Source organism: Pelecanus crispus, chromosome 6 (genome assembly GCF_030463565.1).
Source record: "Pelecanus crispus isolate bPelCri1 chromosome 6, bPelCri1.pri, whole genome shotgun sequence".
NCBI lineage: Eukaryota > Metazoa > Chordata > Aves > Pelecaniformes > Pelecanidae > Pelecanus > Pelecanus crispus.
The window spans coordinates 61868145-61883516 of NC_134648.1; the positions used below are offsets into that span (position 1 = coordinate 61868145).

General features: G+C 42.3%; 1 protein-coding gene across 1 annotated transcript in view; it reads left to right on the top strand.

Moving 5' to 3' along the window:
* The window catches only part of RCOR1 (REST corepressor 1), an 82897-nt gene extending 74154 nt beyond the window's left edge, over nt 1-8743 (top strand). Inside the window, exons 8-12 of the mRNA XM_075712220.1 lie at nt 2900-3094; nt 4092-4169; nt 4887-4944; nt 5486-5715; nt 8351-8743. Coding sequence (XP_075568335.1) covers nt 2900-3094; nt 4092-4169; nt 4887-4944; nt 5486-5715; nt 8351-8392 — 603 coding nt within the window. The 3' untranslated portion in view covers nt 8393-8743. The remainder of the gene's footprint in view (nt 1-2899; nt 3095-4091; nt 4170-4886; nt 4945-5485; nt 5716-8350) is intronic.
* The last annotated feature ends 6629 nt before the right edge of the window (nt 8744-15372 follow it).

Here is a 15372-nt window from a genome sequence, read left to right on the forward strand (position 1 = left end):
TAGAGGGGCATTTCAAGTTTAGATTTCTTCATAAACTCTTTGAAAACTGGCATCTGTAAGAGAGCTCCCTTCCTTCACTACCATGCGGCATGCTCTGAACTTGCTGCAGAAGAGGGAAGGGTAGTTCTTTGCCAACTTGGCTGCCTCTGTTGTAAGGCCAGAACAGAGCAGATGGCTGATAGCTACCATCAAGACATCTTTGTAGAAAGTCTTGTACAGGAGGAGGCGGTCTGCCCTCCCTGTCGCACTAATACAGGCTGCAGTGCACTTATTACTGGTCTGAAAGAGATCACTGGAACTCATGGAGCATATGCAGTCCGGCTGCGTATGCAATGGTGGGCATCCTTGTGGGGGCTTTTCTGGACAGGGAAAGTACTGGTGGGTAAAATGAAGTTGACAACCTGCACAGCCTGTTCAGAGTTAATTTGATTTGATTTTGCAGTACCTGAGCGTGGGGCTGATTGAAAATGCCTTGAGAAAGAGCAGGTATCCAGGAGGGGGATATGTTCTTTCTTGATCGTTATGTTTCTTTTAATGACGTGGTCAGACATGCAGGGGTGGTGATGTACCACTAGCCCAGGACTCTTACCGTAAAGAACCTCCCTGTCCCAACTCCGGAGAGATGGTTTTTCCAGCTCTGAGACATGTCGGTTACTGTATGACTTGCCGAGTAATACTGGGATTTCTCAGAGTATCTGAAATCTCTCATCTGTTTCCTCTTTTGGGGGTCATTGGAGGGGGAATCTTCCCTTTTTAAAGTACTTTCAGTGTTAGTGCAACTGTTCAGGTTTCCTCGGATAATGACTGCATAATACTGAGGTCATGCACTAGAGCTGCTTTCTCCACATCTTCCCTGTTCCTGGAAATGCCTCCCATATCATCCTCTGCTTTTACATGGCTGGAGATAGCTTGGTCTTTTTTTTTTTTTTTTTTACACAATGAAATCTGAGGAAGGGAACCTTGTTTGTATTAAGGGGTTTGTAAGACTGAAGTACACTGGATAGCAGTGGCAATATCTAAATAAACAGAGAAGCACTGCTAAATCCCTGCATTTTAATTCCCTCTGGCTTTCATTAATTGATTTAATTCTACAGAGAGATGTGTGTGGCCAGGAAAGCAAGAGTTTCCAAGATGGGGTAGACGTTCAAATTTTCAGAGCCTGCGCAATATCACCGGGGCCTAGAGGCATTTGGAGCTGTCAAAAAACTTTCTGCTGGAGCTCTGGCTTCTTGTCCACAATGCAAGAGCTTCACATTCTTTGAACTGTGTAAAAACAATGATTTGAAATGGTGTTCATTTTACCTTAATGTTGAGGCTTCTGGGATATTTGCACTGCATTTTGTGTTGGTCAGCCTACAGCGTGTTGTGAGGCATTACTGCATGATCCTGTGAAATTCTGTATGTAGATGAAATACGAATAAATCCAAAATGTCTATCCATGTTGAATAATTTACCCAGCTCAGTTATCAAAGTGCTCGCTTCTGAAGTGGAGTGCAGAGCTTACCTCACTTGTGCATAGCTAAACCAGTCTGGTTTCTCGTGCTCCTCTTTCCTTTCTGCAAAAAGAAATAGGGTATCCGTCCTGCAACAGCAATAGTTATCTCTTGCTCCTGGGCTTGCCTTGGGCATTGCCTCTTATGGAGTCCTTTGCACTAAAGGACGGAAGAAAAAAGTTGAGAACAGGCAGTTGTCCACATTACTGCTCCTGTGTGGCTCTGGCTGTTGAGCCCATGAAGAGGGTGCAAGCTTTTATCTGCCGGCAGCTGTGCTGGGGTCCTCCAGGCTTTGGGAGGCAGAGCCTCATGCTTAGGTGGGGTTTTGCTCAGCCTCATGTGGGTCCGAATGCGAGTGTTTTAATGCTCACTAATGAGCAAATGCTGCAAACTGTGTAGAAACTACATGTAGCTGCAAATTAGGAGAGAAACAATAGCGCTAAGTGAGGCCAATGTGTTTAAAGCTGGCAGCGAACAAGCAGAGGATTTCAGATGTGTGGCCTCCACTCTCTGCTTTTTCTCTCCCCGCCACCCTTCTTCTGTTCTGTGTTCTTGGCTAGGCTCCAGCCACTGGGTAATAAATCTTGGGTATGAGTTGTTTGTTGAAAATAACTTCTGGAAGAAATGGTTTTGGTATTAGAGAATCAGATGTGCTCTTGAAGGATCTGTAATATAGTGTCCTAGCTAATCTACCTGTTAGAGGTGTGCGCCTAATTCTTTGCTTTAGACAGAAGGCATAAAAATAATTAGTGGTGTGTGAAATACTTGCTTTTCCAAGAGACTTAAATTTTATTTGTGGGCAAAACTGCATCAGTTTAATGGAACGGTTGATATATCAGTGCTATGCAAGAAAACTTGGCTTCCAAGAAACAGTGTAACAATCTAAGAATTACTTTGTAGTCACCTCGCTCCTTTATCCTTAGCCTTTAAATAAATTTGGTTTATTCCTTCTCCTGTCTGACACGTAGAAAAACAAGTCTCTGTAAACTCTTCTAATTGTGTTCTTCCCCTGTCTCCAAACTCCACTTTATTTTCTTCTGGTGTTCAGTTAAACTGGTGTGTTCAGGCCTGGTGACAAAAGCAAGCAGATTTCAGAGTGTTTGAAAAAAACCAGAATATTTAACTGCTGGAAAATTGGGTATCTGTCTCCCAAAATGAGAATGGGCAGAGAAGACGACCAGTATCTCTGTAAACATTGAAAGCTGCCTAGAAGAAAGGAAAGATTTGTATAAGACAGGGTTTGTATGACATGCCACTTAAAACAAAAATGTCTTCCTGTCTGCATGCTGCTACTCTCATTCTCCAACCTTTGACCATGGCTAAAAGTCACAGGATCACAAAATGGTTTGAGTTGGAAGGGACCTTTAAAGATCATCTAGTTTTGTAAAATGACTGCTATTTGCCAGGTGCCGCCTGCTGAAACCATTCCTCAGGTGAAGAAGGAGAAGCACAGTACACAGGCCAAGAACAGAGCGAAGAGGAAACCTCCCAAAGGAATGTTCCTTTCCCAAGAAGATGTGGAGGCTGTTTCTGCCAATGCGACAGCTGCTACCACTGTACTCAGACAACTGGACATGGAATTAGTCTCAATCAAACGACAGGTATGGATGGGATGGTTCAAGAATAACTGCTATTTTTGGTGGTAGTGCCTGTCACAGTCTGCAAAAATCTCAGGAATTTGTAGTTTGACAGTGATGATGCACATCATTATGTGGCTTAATTGACAAGCTGCTAGCGTTGTGCTATAAACTAATGCAGCCCTGTGTTTTACATCTCTTATGTTTTAGTTCTATGGGCAAGCCTACTTTAGGTATAAAGTAAAGCAAGGAAAAGTCCATAGCGCTGACTTGAAGGAACATTTGTCGGCACTTAGTGTTTCTTGCAGTTCAGAGTTCCTTATGTTTCAACTATGAACTTCCCTCAGATGACATTGGTTTCAGCAGTATCTGATTTCCATATGCAGCAGTGACTTTCCTTTGACTTTTCATATGGTACTTTTGGAACAGGCAGTTTTGGGGTTTTTTTATTTTTTTCTTAGATAGGCATCATACAAACTTTCCTACGTACTTTTTGCTTCCCTGATGGATCTGCCTTTTAAACAAATATTTTTCAAATATCTGTTAGTAAAGACAGGTTTACTACACGAGTCTGTTTCTTCGTTCTGAACATTTTCACTGTTTTTTAAAGCAGAGATCTGGCTAGCTCTTTATTAAACTTAATAGAACTGGTATTTTGGCCTGAAGCCTTTTTCTTGGCACTCTGGGAGAAGCGGAGCTCTCTAGCAGTCTTTGATTCATTACTTGCTGTGAACAGGGCCTTTCTTCTTATGCTGGGCTTTATACGGACGTGGAAGTTGGGGCAGTTCTTGCAGACAGGATAGAACAAATTAAATGGGATCTCCTGATGTGCCAGCTGCTCCTGCATTCCTTTATTCCAGTATAACAAACCTTCCTTTTGGGAAAGGGAGGTTGTGAGAAAAACTGGAATGCTGAGTTTGTGGGGTTCCTGCCGGGGCTGCTGGAAGAAAGCTTGTCCAAAGTTTTCTTTGTTTTGTTTTGACTTTTAATCCTTGTTAAAGGGATGAAACTTTCTTTTCAGATTCAGAATATCAAACAGACAAACAGCGCGCTCAAAGAAAAGCTTGAAGGTGGTATAGAACAATACAGACTTCCAGAGGTAGGATCATTTTCTGACCTGTGTTTGTTGTGGAGATAAATGCTAATCTGTGTTTACATACCAGTGCTATTTACGTTGCCAGTAAATTAGGACCAATGCCCTATTAGTTGTCAGTGTGAATCAAGACCATTACCATATTCGCTGTTGTTGTGTAATGGAAATGGGAGATGAAAGTAAGAGCACTGTTTAACATGTGAAAGTGGTTTCTATACAGAAGTACAGGTATCCCAGATATACCATGTTTTGTCAGTGTTGTAGCCATATGCCCTTGTGAGAGAGGTAGTTGCTTTGCTCAAAATACTGAGAAATGTAGGAGAAGGATGCTAATGGCCCATCTTTCTCTTGGCACTTGGTGCTTTTGCTGTTTTCCTTCCAACTTGGGTACCTCATGCTGGAAATAATTTGACCAAGATTACAGAGGGTGTCTGTGATAAAAACAAGTAGGTGCTTTGGAAGAGTGTGGCTCTTGGTTATCTGCTCAGACCATTCCCTATCTTTTTGTATTACTATGACTTACAGGCGCAGTGTATGTCAGAGTTAACTGAATGGATGCCATAGACAGTTCTTTATGTTGAAAACATTGTTGCTACTGAAAGGAATTATATAGTTTGGCTAACAGTTAATTTGTTGTGTTTTTGTGAGGTTTTTATGGGCTCAGATAGAAGTGAAAGTTGTTGCTTATATAAATGAAGTCACCTAATTTTTTTTTATGTCTAGGTCGTTCAGAAATTTAATGCACGTTGGACCACGGATGAGCAGCTTCTTGCTGTGCAAGGTATGGCACTACAAGTCTATTTGTACTTCAGCTGGTGATAATCAAAACTCTGCTGCATTTCGGAGCTGTGTTTCCCTTCAGCAGCTAATGAAGGATTTTGACATTGCTATGTACTAATGCCCAAAGAACAGAATTGAACAAGGAAACAATATCCCCCCTTCCCCTCCCTGGGCAGTATAAATTGCACCATATGAATATTTGCAAATAATCTCTGCTTGTCCAAGCTTTCAGAAAGTGAAACTGTGCTGGAGTCACTACTATGCTCTTTGCCTGCATAACTTCAAGTAATACAGGCAGATTTATACAGGTCTTCTAGATTTGGCTCTGCCCACCTTTACTACACCTCTATTTTCTTCTCTTCTCCAGGGCTAGTCTTAATTGCGTCTCTTGCCTGATTTACTTTTTTTTTTTTTCCTGGATTAATCTGAGAAAGGCTTGAAACCTTGACAGAAGTTCACCTTCGGATCTTTATGCTGTGACTTGAGCCTGTTTTGTGGTCTTTGTGGAAATAACACATTGCTTTTGTTTTTGTTGCTTTCAGCAATCAGGAAATATGGCCGAGACTTTCAAGCAATCTCTGATGTGATTGGAAACAAATCTGTGGTGCAAGTGAAAAACTTTTTTGTAAATTATCGACGTCGTTTCAACATAGATGAAGTTCTACAGGAGTGGGAGGCAGAGCACGGCAAAGAGGAGACAAATGGAACCAATAGCCAGAAGCCTGTAAAATCCCCTGATAATTCCACTAAAATGTCTGAAGAGGAAGATGAGGTAAATCCAATTTAAAAATCACATAAAATTCCTAATCTGAGCTCAGTTCAGATAGATGTGTGTGTATATATTTACACTTTTTGCAAAAGCCATTTTTGACAATCTTCAATCTGAGCATATTTCACTTCCTCTGGATATACAGATTCCAGTACTGATTTTGGGAACTGGGAATTCCAGACATATGTGAAAGTGGAAAGAGAACAGTTAATTTGCAGTCCTCTGACAGTATCTGTATCTCACCAGCACATGGACATTTTAATGCCTCTTGCTGCTGACACCCCATACATCTTTATCTCACTTGGATGTTTTCCCTGCACTCAGTTCTCCAAGCTGTTCTAGGTTTGGCTTTTTGGGACTGTACAGTCTTCTGAGGCAAAGCTCGGTCTTTCATTTTTTGACGATGGAGTGGTTTCACTCGGGGGAAGGGAAGAAAGCTATAAACAAGGCGAGTGTCTGAAACTGTTCACTCTGGAATTGCCTAGAGGCAAAGTTTCCTTGATTTTACAGCAGTTTCTGTGAAGACAGAAATTCTAGAAACAGCCTCTCCTTGATGGACCCTCACGGAGTTAACACTTCTCCAAAGACAATATGTGTTTAAAGTTAACTAAATGACTGTAGAGTGTTTAAATATGAAAGTTAGTTACAGAAATGTAATACTAACACAGTCTTGCAAAAGAAAACCCCGCTAGAGGTTTGCATGTTAAAAATGTCTGATCTAGGACTCCCTTTGGCCTAATTTTATAAGACAGCTTGGCACAAAAGCTGTAAGCAGAGTAAATGTAAGCAGAGTCAACAGCATAAGGTGAATTTTGGTCTCACATGGACTAAAGACTTCTCAGTATACTGTATATTTTTGTTGCCCTGATTATGGTTGTCTCGCTTGTATGTTGCTGTTCAGACATTCACAGAGTAGAACTTCATTGCTTCACAAATCCTAATAGTGTGTTATTCAAAGATGCTTGTATTTGGGGGCTAAGTCCAAACGTATGACAGATGAACAAAACCGAACTCAAAAAACTTGCCTTCTCAGAATGGTGTGAGTGAAATTGTCCCATTCTTCCAGAATTGAGAGGTGGAGCAAAGAAGCAATGGTACTAGTATGTAGCCACCTGTTTGAAAGACAGTGCTTTTTCCTTTGACCAGTACAGTTGTATCCGTTGGCAGTGCAGAGCTTTTCTTCTCTGAGCCCTCTGAGATTCTTCCTGGCTTCAAACGCACCCTTGCTCCTGAAAGTTACAGTCAAAAAAGGGGAGTCTCACTTGAGATAGGAAGAAAATGGTTGCAGCAGGAACTGGAGTCTGCTGATGTGACCAAGTGTGTGGATACTGGAGCAGTGAGGATCCCAGACAAGTTTAGCAGAGGAGGAGGGAGAGTGGAGGCATGACAGCAAGGTCTGGTGAAACGACTGGTGGAGCAGCAGCAGTCGTGATCCCCAAAGTAGTGATGGAAAGCGCCCGGGCTGGAGCCAAGCAAGTGCTGAGTGGTGGAAGGGGGACCAAAACAATATGCTGGTGGGAATAGTTGCAAAGCCTAGAGAAAAGGCAGCTATTGCGAGAGTCAGGCGGTTCACTGTGCCCTACAGTACAGTAAGGGAGGAGGGCAGAGCCTGCCTGCACCAGGCTGACACAGGCAGGAGCCAGGCAGGGTGGCAGTGAGCTGCCAGCTGTGACATACCATGTATGCCTTACACTAGCACCATGTGGCTTGTGGTACTTGAAGACGACTATTCTGGACAGTAGGAACTGATGTGTCACGGCTGGGAGGAGGAAGGTGCTGGCAGCATGTAGGGGATTTTAACTACCAAGCCTGCAGCTTTTTTGTAAAAATTCACAAGGAAGGGACACAAGGGTGTCACACAGCGGACATCTAATGGCCATCATGCTCTCTGAGCACATCAGACATTGCCTTTCAGGCTGGCTATAAATGTGGTGCTCCTGCCTTCAGAGCTAACATAAGCACAGTTATGCTGACTGGGTGCCTGTCTGAGCAGTTCTGGGGGAAAAGAGAAATGTCATTGGGATTATCACATATGTGATCTATACAGGCTAGGAGGGGGGTTCCTGGTCCCTCCTGAGCTGTGCAGTACTGTGTGACTGGTGCCTGCTCTTGAGAGCACTTGCACAGGTGACTGGTCAAGTCAGGTGGACTCAGTCAGCAATAGCCAGGAGAAGACTTTGGCCTAACACTGAAGTCCCTCGGGTGCTTTCTCCCCTTGCATGCCTTGTCTGCATGGCCATCAGCCTAGTAAAAGCTTCGTCAGCCCTCTGACTGCTCTGGGCTTTCCCCTTCAGCATGTTTTCTTAGCAAGTGGCCACAGTTCCTTGTTTTGGGTTTGGTTTTTGTGTGGTTTTTTTTTTGTTTTGTTTTTTTTTTTTTGAAGGAGGGAGGTGAAATTGCTGATTATAAAGCAGCCTCAACTCCAGTCTTAATTCTTGTATGTTTACACTCCCAACAAATCCCAGTGTGGCTCAGATTAGGGAAAGCTGCTGCAATTCCTCCCATGTGCCAGGGCTGTCCGTTTTGTTGCTTTCAATACCGTGGATCTGGGGTGAAGCTTGGAGATGCAAGAAAGCCTATGTGTGTTCATTTTTAAACTAAACGTCTCCTTTTTCTCCCCTCTCCCCCTTCCCTCCAGGCTACTTCTGTTCTTGATGTCAGATATGCATCTGCTTCGTGAGAAGGTGCTGTAGCCTAGAACAATTTGTGTTGACTACTGTGTTATCCAGGATATCAGGTATTAGCAAACCTCAGACAGCCATCTGCATCATATCTGTGGACAAGCAGCTATTACCAAAAAAAGGCAAACGCTTCCAGTCCTGTGCTACATCTGCCTTAATCTTCCCTCATTCCTCCATACTGCCTCCACTTTCTTTCAAAAGCACCCTGGTAGCCCAGCTCTTCATTTCATCAACGTCCTGCTTAAGCATGGGGATTTCTAGAACCAGTAACACCTGTCTGTAAATTTTGACCAACCTGCAAAACAAGGAGCTCCTTAGCAGCCCCACAGTAACTCTACACATTAGGAGTTCTTATAATACTTGGTCCGTAGGGTATAAGTACATATTGCTGCATGGCCTTGTGGTCTTCGCTTCCTGTGTATTCTTATGATGACACTATTATTAGCGAGCTTTCTATAAAGGAGAGGCCTGTGCACATGCCAGTGGTGTCAGGTTTGTTCTGAAATGACAGGGCATGTTAACAAGCAATCTTGAGTAATGCAAAGTGATAGGAAATGTTATTTCTAAGGTTTGGTCAGTCCAAGGTTGTAAACGTAACTCATTACACTTCTGGTTTGTGCAATTCTTTCCACTGTATTTGTGTGTTCTTGCTTCATAGAAAGCTCCCTAATTGAGCATTTTTTTCCTGTATATTTTAATGGCTTTTATTTAGTGCAAAAGGGAATACGTAACCTGAAACTGTTTGATACGCTATTTAACCCCTGGCATTCAGCATTTGCATTGTAACTTGTTAAATGAGTGCTACACAACTTTCTTTTTCCTGATCCTCTGCGGGATTAAGTCAAAACAACTTTCTCTGGTGCCTCTCCTGTTAGAATATGTGCCTTTTTACATTTGGCTACCATAGGTCACTTTCTGTCCCAGTGTCTCATTCCTCTTCAGAGCTCTGTTTGCCAAAGACATCAAACTGCTTCTCCCACTGGAAGTCAGGACGAGGGTTGGAGCACAAAATTCAACCTTTGGGTAGTTTTTGGTGTCTCGGAAGTTTAATGGAGAAAAACTGGGTTAATTTCATTGGCCATTTTAACCCTTCTGAAGCATACATCGCTTTCATGTTCTGAACCAAAATATGCAATTTAAAATCTAAGAGGTGCTTTTCCAAATACTTGGTGCATGCAGCTTTCAAATCCCCAGCCCTCTGCTTGGATGACCTGTGCTGTGGCCTATCTAGCTGGCTTGAACTGGAGCTGTTCTTGAAAGTCCTGCATGAGGACTTTGCACCTTGAACAAGGCAGTTGCTGACTGCCAAGCAGACAGTGTTCAGAGAAGCTAGAAGCAGCAGTATTACTTCTTGTCCAGTGGAAAGCTGCAAAATAACACTAGTCACAAAGCATTTAAAAATGGTTAATTTAATGATGTTGGAAGAAACCACCAGGTGTCTTTGTAGGTGGAAAAAAAGGACCTTCTTTGCCTCTCTTCCTCCACAGAGGGTTCCGGCCAAGATGGCACACAGCAATGTATGGCACCAGCCTCTCTTAACACAACCTGAAATGAGCTAGTCCATGTCCTGGCCTGCAGCTGAGGTGCTGCAGCTCGGAGTCTACCCCCAAACTTGGTGCTGATGTTTGAGCTGCTGGGCTGTGCCATGTTGTGTGCTGTGACGGCTCTGTTCTCTGTACCTAAATGAGGAAGGCTAATGCCAGGTGGCTAACAGCCAGCTGTGGCTGCACCGCCTGCAGTGTAGACACAACCCAAGGAAAGGCAGGGGAGGTAGCCCCATGTACCGCTGTGGTGGCCTCCTCCTTGGGCCTTGTGTGAGGAAAGTAATTGAACATCGGAAATCGAGCAACAACACGCAGGTGAAGGAGCAGATAGGCATTTCTTAGGGCAAGCTAGACTGTGGAGCCCCAAAAGGGCCTGTTTCAGCCACTTTGCAGCTGTTTCTGAACAGTTTCATTCTGATAGCTCCAGAGACATCCTCTGAGGCGATGGGAGGATGGAAGGGAGCTATTCCCTATCCTCTGCACTGGTAACCTGTAATCCCAAGTTTGTGGCAGTGTCTCTACAGCTGTTGATGTGAACTGGCAGCTCTGAGGGTGGCCCTGCAGATGTTCCTTCAGTCCCGCGCCAGTCAGAGTTGGGAGTCTCTTGTGGGAAAGGACACTAGTTGTTAGCCAGTGTGAATTAGGATTAAAGATGGACAAATAGCACTGTGAATTCAGCTGACAGACCTGGTGTAAAGCAATGTTGCCCATTAGAAGTACTCTACTATTAAACCTCCTGCTGGTACCAATGCACGGAGACAGGTCCTCGCCAGTGTGAGAGGGTTGTGTGAGCTTCATCCCAGCTGGTGAAACTCATCAGGAGAGGCTTCTGCTGGCGAGTTAAGTTACCTGTGAGGACTTTTCATTGGTTTTTGCCCTCACATCAGTCCATCTTATCAGAAAAGTTGTGTTTTGGCTTCATCCTCAAGGGGTAGGGGGAAACATGTATAATTCATGATATTAGGAAGAAAAAAGTTGTTTAATTACTTTTCAGTTGACTGCTATCTTATTGTAGTTGATACGTACAATATAGTAGCACTGTATTTTAAACGTTTAGTTCTTTACATTCTCTTTAACTATGTTTTTAAATGCGATAAAATCATTTTAGCTTTTGAACGTTTAAATGGATTGGTCTTGTTTAGGTGAAGACCCTCTTTTTCTTTCTTAAATGGGTCAAGCATTAGATACATCAACTGGTTGCATTCTGATTAGAAGGGTCCACAAAGATAACTGCATAAGATAGAATATTCACTTAAATTTTGTTTCTTAAACTATCAATGTGAATGTCATAATTATATATATTTTGTGGAAAATGGGAAATTATTTCTCCTAAGTATAAGTTATTGTGCAAAATATGGTATCGTTAAAGAAAATGATAGTTTAAGTTTTAGTTTTAGAAATCTTAAAGATATAAAAGTGTATTGCATATGCATAAACAAATTTCATTTGTTCTATTTAATTTTTATGTAGTTGTGTAAAGTGCTAGGTAACTTCTTTTTTCGCTTATCCATTAAAACAACCTTGTTACTTGAATATTCGTGTTTAACTGGTTTGGAACAGTGATCAATTTTTGTAATATAATCTTATAACCAAGGGAAAAAAATACATGCCTCAGTTGTGCTTAACAGTATAGCAACAATGTACAATCAGATTCTTAAGACCATAGTAGCCATAACTGGTAGTGCAACCACAGTGGTTGTGTCTTGATATATTTAACACCAATGGGGATAATGAATTCTTAATATATTTTTACGAGTTTGCAACCAGGAAGACCCCATAAATATTCACTAGAACACTTTTTAAATAGTTAATATAAGAGCAAAACTCTTACTCTTTTAAAGCAATGTCCTGACAAACATTTTTCTTTCCTGTACAAATACATCTGAAACATTATGTATTAAAATATGCTCATTGTCACTTTAAATTTCAGTTTTTAGTCTCTAAATCGCTAATATGCTGTTGGTATTCTTGCACACCAAATGAGCCAAACAGTGCATTACACTAACTTGATCACTGGATTTGTGAACATAAATCTCCAAGTCAATGAAGCGCAAAAATAGCGTAGGAGATTTTTCTGATAATGCATTTTTTCAAATCTGTATAAAATTATGCATACCCCATTCAGTGATGAGTGGCCTGATACTTACTCTTTAAAAAAAGAAAAAAAAAAAAAATTTTTATTAGCTCCAGCTTGTCTTCAGCAAGTCAAAATCTAGTGATCTTGTGCAATGCCCCTAAAGCAAATACTTTCTGCCACTCCCTGGATTAATGCAGCTTTTCCTGTTGATAGTAAAGCACAATTGCAGTGAAAGTTACAGTTCAAAAGATGGAAGGTCAGTATAGTCTATGCATGTTGTATAATAATGAGTGTTTACATTCATATTCTCCTAAAATAAAATTTATACTGGAGTGTATAGTATTCCATTATGTAGATTTTATCAATTTTGTTAACTGCTTATAGATTGCTTAAAAGAAGTTTTTTCAAGATTTTAAAAGATGTATAAGGTTAAGTTTGCAAATATAATGGAAATGCTGTATAGCTTTTGAAGTGATAAAATACTCGTTGGGATTTTAAAGAAAGTATGTTGTAATAACGCTGTTGTAAGTAATATTTCAAATGTCTTTTTTGCCTGTTTTCTATTATTCAGCACACTTACTGTGATGAATGTTCATAGCATTATAAAATTGCTTAGCCACTGAAAAGTAACATTTGGTTTTGAATTATTTTACTGTATGAGGAATTATAGTGGGGTAAATTCCTTTGTGAAATTCTACGTAATTAATTTTTCTATAATTTCCAATGTTTGCTGACATCAAATAAAATTTTTTCAAGCCATTGATGTAATAAAATGTGTAGTAAAACGTTATTGATGTAAAATGTGGTTCTGAAATGTAATTGATCCCCTACCTTTCAGATTTTGGTCAGGAGAAGCGACCGGGGCTTGCCCCTTCCTGTATTGCACTGTCTGCGTGTGGGTGTCGTTGGAACGCAGGTTAGCCGCCGCTGGAGTCAGCGGGCAGAGCCCCAGTCTCTTGGGGAACTCCAGCAGCCTGTAGTACGGTGCTGCCAGCTGGAGCTGCCTGGTGCAATTCCTGCCAGTGGTCCTGGAGAGACCGCTGCTCCTTCTTGGTGGTGTGGTGTACTCCTGCCCCTGGCCGCGCAGCCACGCTCTCTGCAGCCCTGCTGGCACGGGCAGCGCTGTCGCGAGACAGCTCTGGGACTGGGATGCTGGCTGGTCTTGAGGGGCTAGAGCCGGAGTCTAGCTCGTAGGGTGTGGGTGGAGACTAGCCGACAGTGTCATCAAACTGGAACGAGGGCCTGAAGAATAAACTGCTCTCTGCTTCATGCAAAGGGCTAGCGCTTGGCTGTACAACTTAGCAAGATCATCATCTTTGTCCTGCAATGGAAGAAATGCATTTAAAATACATGGGACAAGGCGACTCTTACCTTGAAGCTTAGCGGTCTGTAGATGTTGCTATCACAGATGCTCAAAATGGCAGGAAATTTTGCACTGGGGTTGAACCTTGGGATTTTCAGGAAGCTAATATTGTCTGTCTTCACACGTTGGGCACAGCTAAGCACTAAATGCAAGAGCCCAGGTAAGATGTTACAGGGCAGTTAGGGGAAAACTGCTTTGTGTTGTCTTGTTATGCTGAACAGGTGGGGTGCCAGCACTGCTTTGTGAGTCTGGGGGCTGGCACAGGACTAATGACAAGGAGTTTTCTGCTTTGCTCGCATGTGTTAAATGCAGCAGAACTGACACAGCAGCATGCTATGGTGGTTTCCAGTGCTGTAGTGTACGGAGGGGAGGAATTAGTCGCGCCTTTCTATATTTTAAAGCAAGGGGGGTCGGGAGGGAGACAGGCTTGGGGTTTTGGAAGCACAGACAGTGTTTTTAAGAGTTGAGGGTGTTTCCTTACTCAAAAGCGTCTGTAATTTTCCTGGTGGTGGAGAACATGGTACCAGTATTGTAAGGTAATGATCCGCTTTTTTAGCAGTCGTTTGAGATTTTTCAGCCCTTAACCTTCAACGCAAACCAGCCCTTCCTGCACATGTGCCCCCACAACCCCAAAGTAAAACAAGGAGAAACAAGTTAAAAAAGAAGGCACTTCCCCTCCTTACAATCCGGGAGCATAAGCAGGTGAGGAAACTGGGACTTCCTCTGCCCAAACACACCTGAGGAATCTTCTGAGAAGTCCACAAGCAAAGGTAAGGTAGTGGTAATGCTACTGTTTTTAAGAACACAGGTGCTACGTTTCTAGCTAGTAACGGTATGTATTTGTAAATAGATTGCAGTGTTGAATTAATGCTGAAGTTAAAATGCTGTATTGAGTATTCCTGACAGCCTGTTTCCTACATTAACAAATTGGTATCTGATAACTTCCAGTGTTGAAGTCTTAAGGCATTGGCACTCCAGCAACTACTGTGGGTTTAGACTTCAAGGTCTGAACTTAATTAAGCTTTGGACCTTAACTAAGAATGGGAATATATGTGTATGGGGAAACCTTAGTTTCCAGAGCACATGCATGTGTCTTCCAGGCCTTTCCCATCTCTGCAAGCTGCGGGGTACGAACAGCACAGCAGCAGCGAGCACTTCTCCCTTAGGATAGGAGCTGCCTTGCAGGATGCGATAGGAGCTGCAGTTCAGGTTGACGGAGAAGAATTCAGTGCTGGTGCTGTTTGTGTGCTGAGATCTTAATCTAATCCCCATGTATCAGCTTTATGAAGTAACAGTATCAGCGTGGATTTTATTTCATAAACCAACTTCCAGCCTGAAAGATACAGTGTGATGTTTGAGAGAACTGGGTATCAAACCTATTATCTCATTCTCCTCTAAACCATGCTCTGGCTTATCCACCCAAATTGTCTTTGAACTAATAAGAGCAAATGTAATTTCTGGTCTTGCTTTTAATAAACAGTAAACAAAATATGCATGTGTGTATGTAAAAACAAAACACCCACCCCCAACCAAATAAAACCAAAACAAAAACCACTCCCAAAAGCTCAGCAAAGGGCCTGCTGACAGTGGTAGAGGAATTGTTTGCTTTTGCTGCAGGAGGGCTAGGGAGACAATTACTGTAAAATATTAAGGGAACTAGTTTCTGAAGTCATCAAGAAGGGAAATCTTGAGGACAGTAGCATACGGGTGGTCTGAACTTTTATCAAAGATGGAGAAATCACCTGGAAGTTTCCCCTACTGAAAGGGGAGAAGTTTGCATGGAAGAAGGCCTAGCCTAACAATGGCAGCAAAGGGCAGGGATTTGTAAGATGGGGAAAAGCATTGATCAGCCAAGTTTACACCAGGGAGATTAGGAAATGGGAGGAAGAGAAGCACTGATGCATGTCATGCTGACTTTTGTTTGTTTTCAGCCAGAGATGATGGTGAGGGAGAGGTCGAGATGTTTGTTCTGATTCTGGACAGACACTTAGTAAA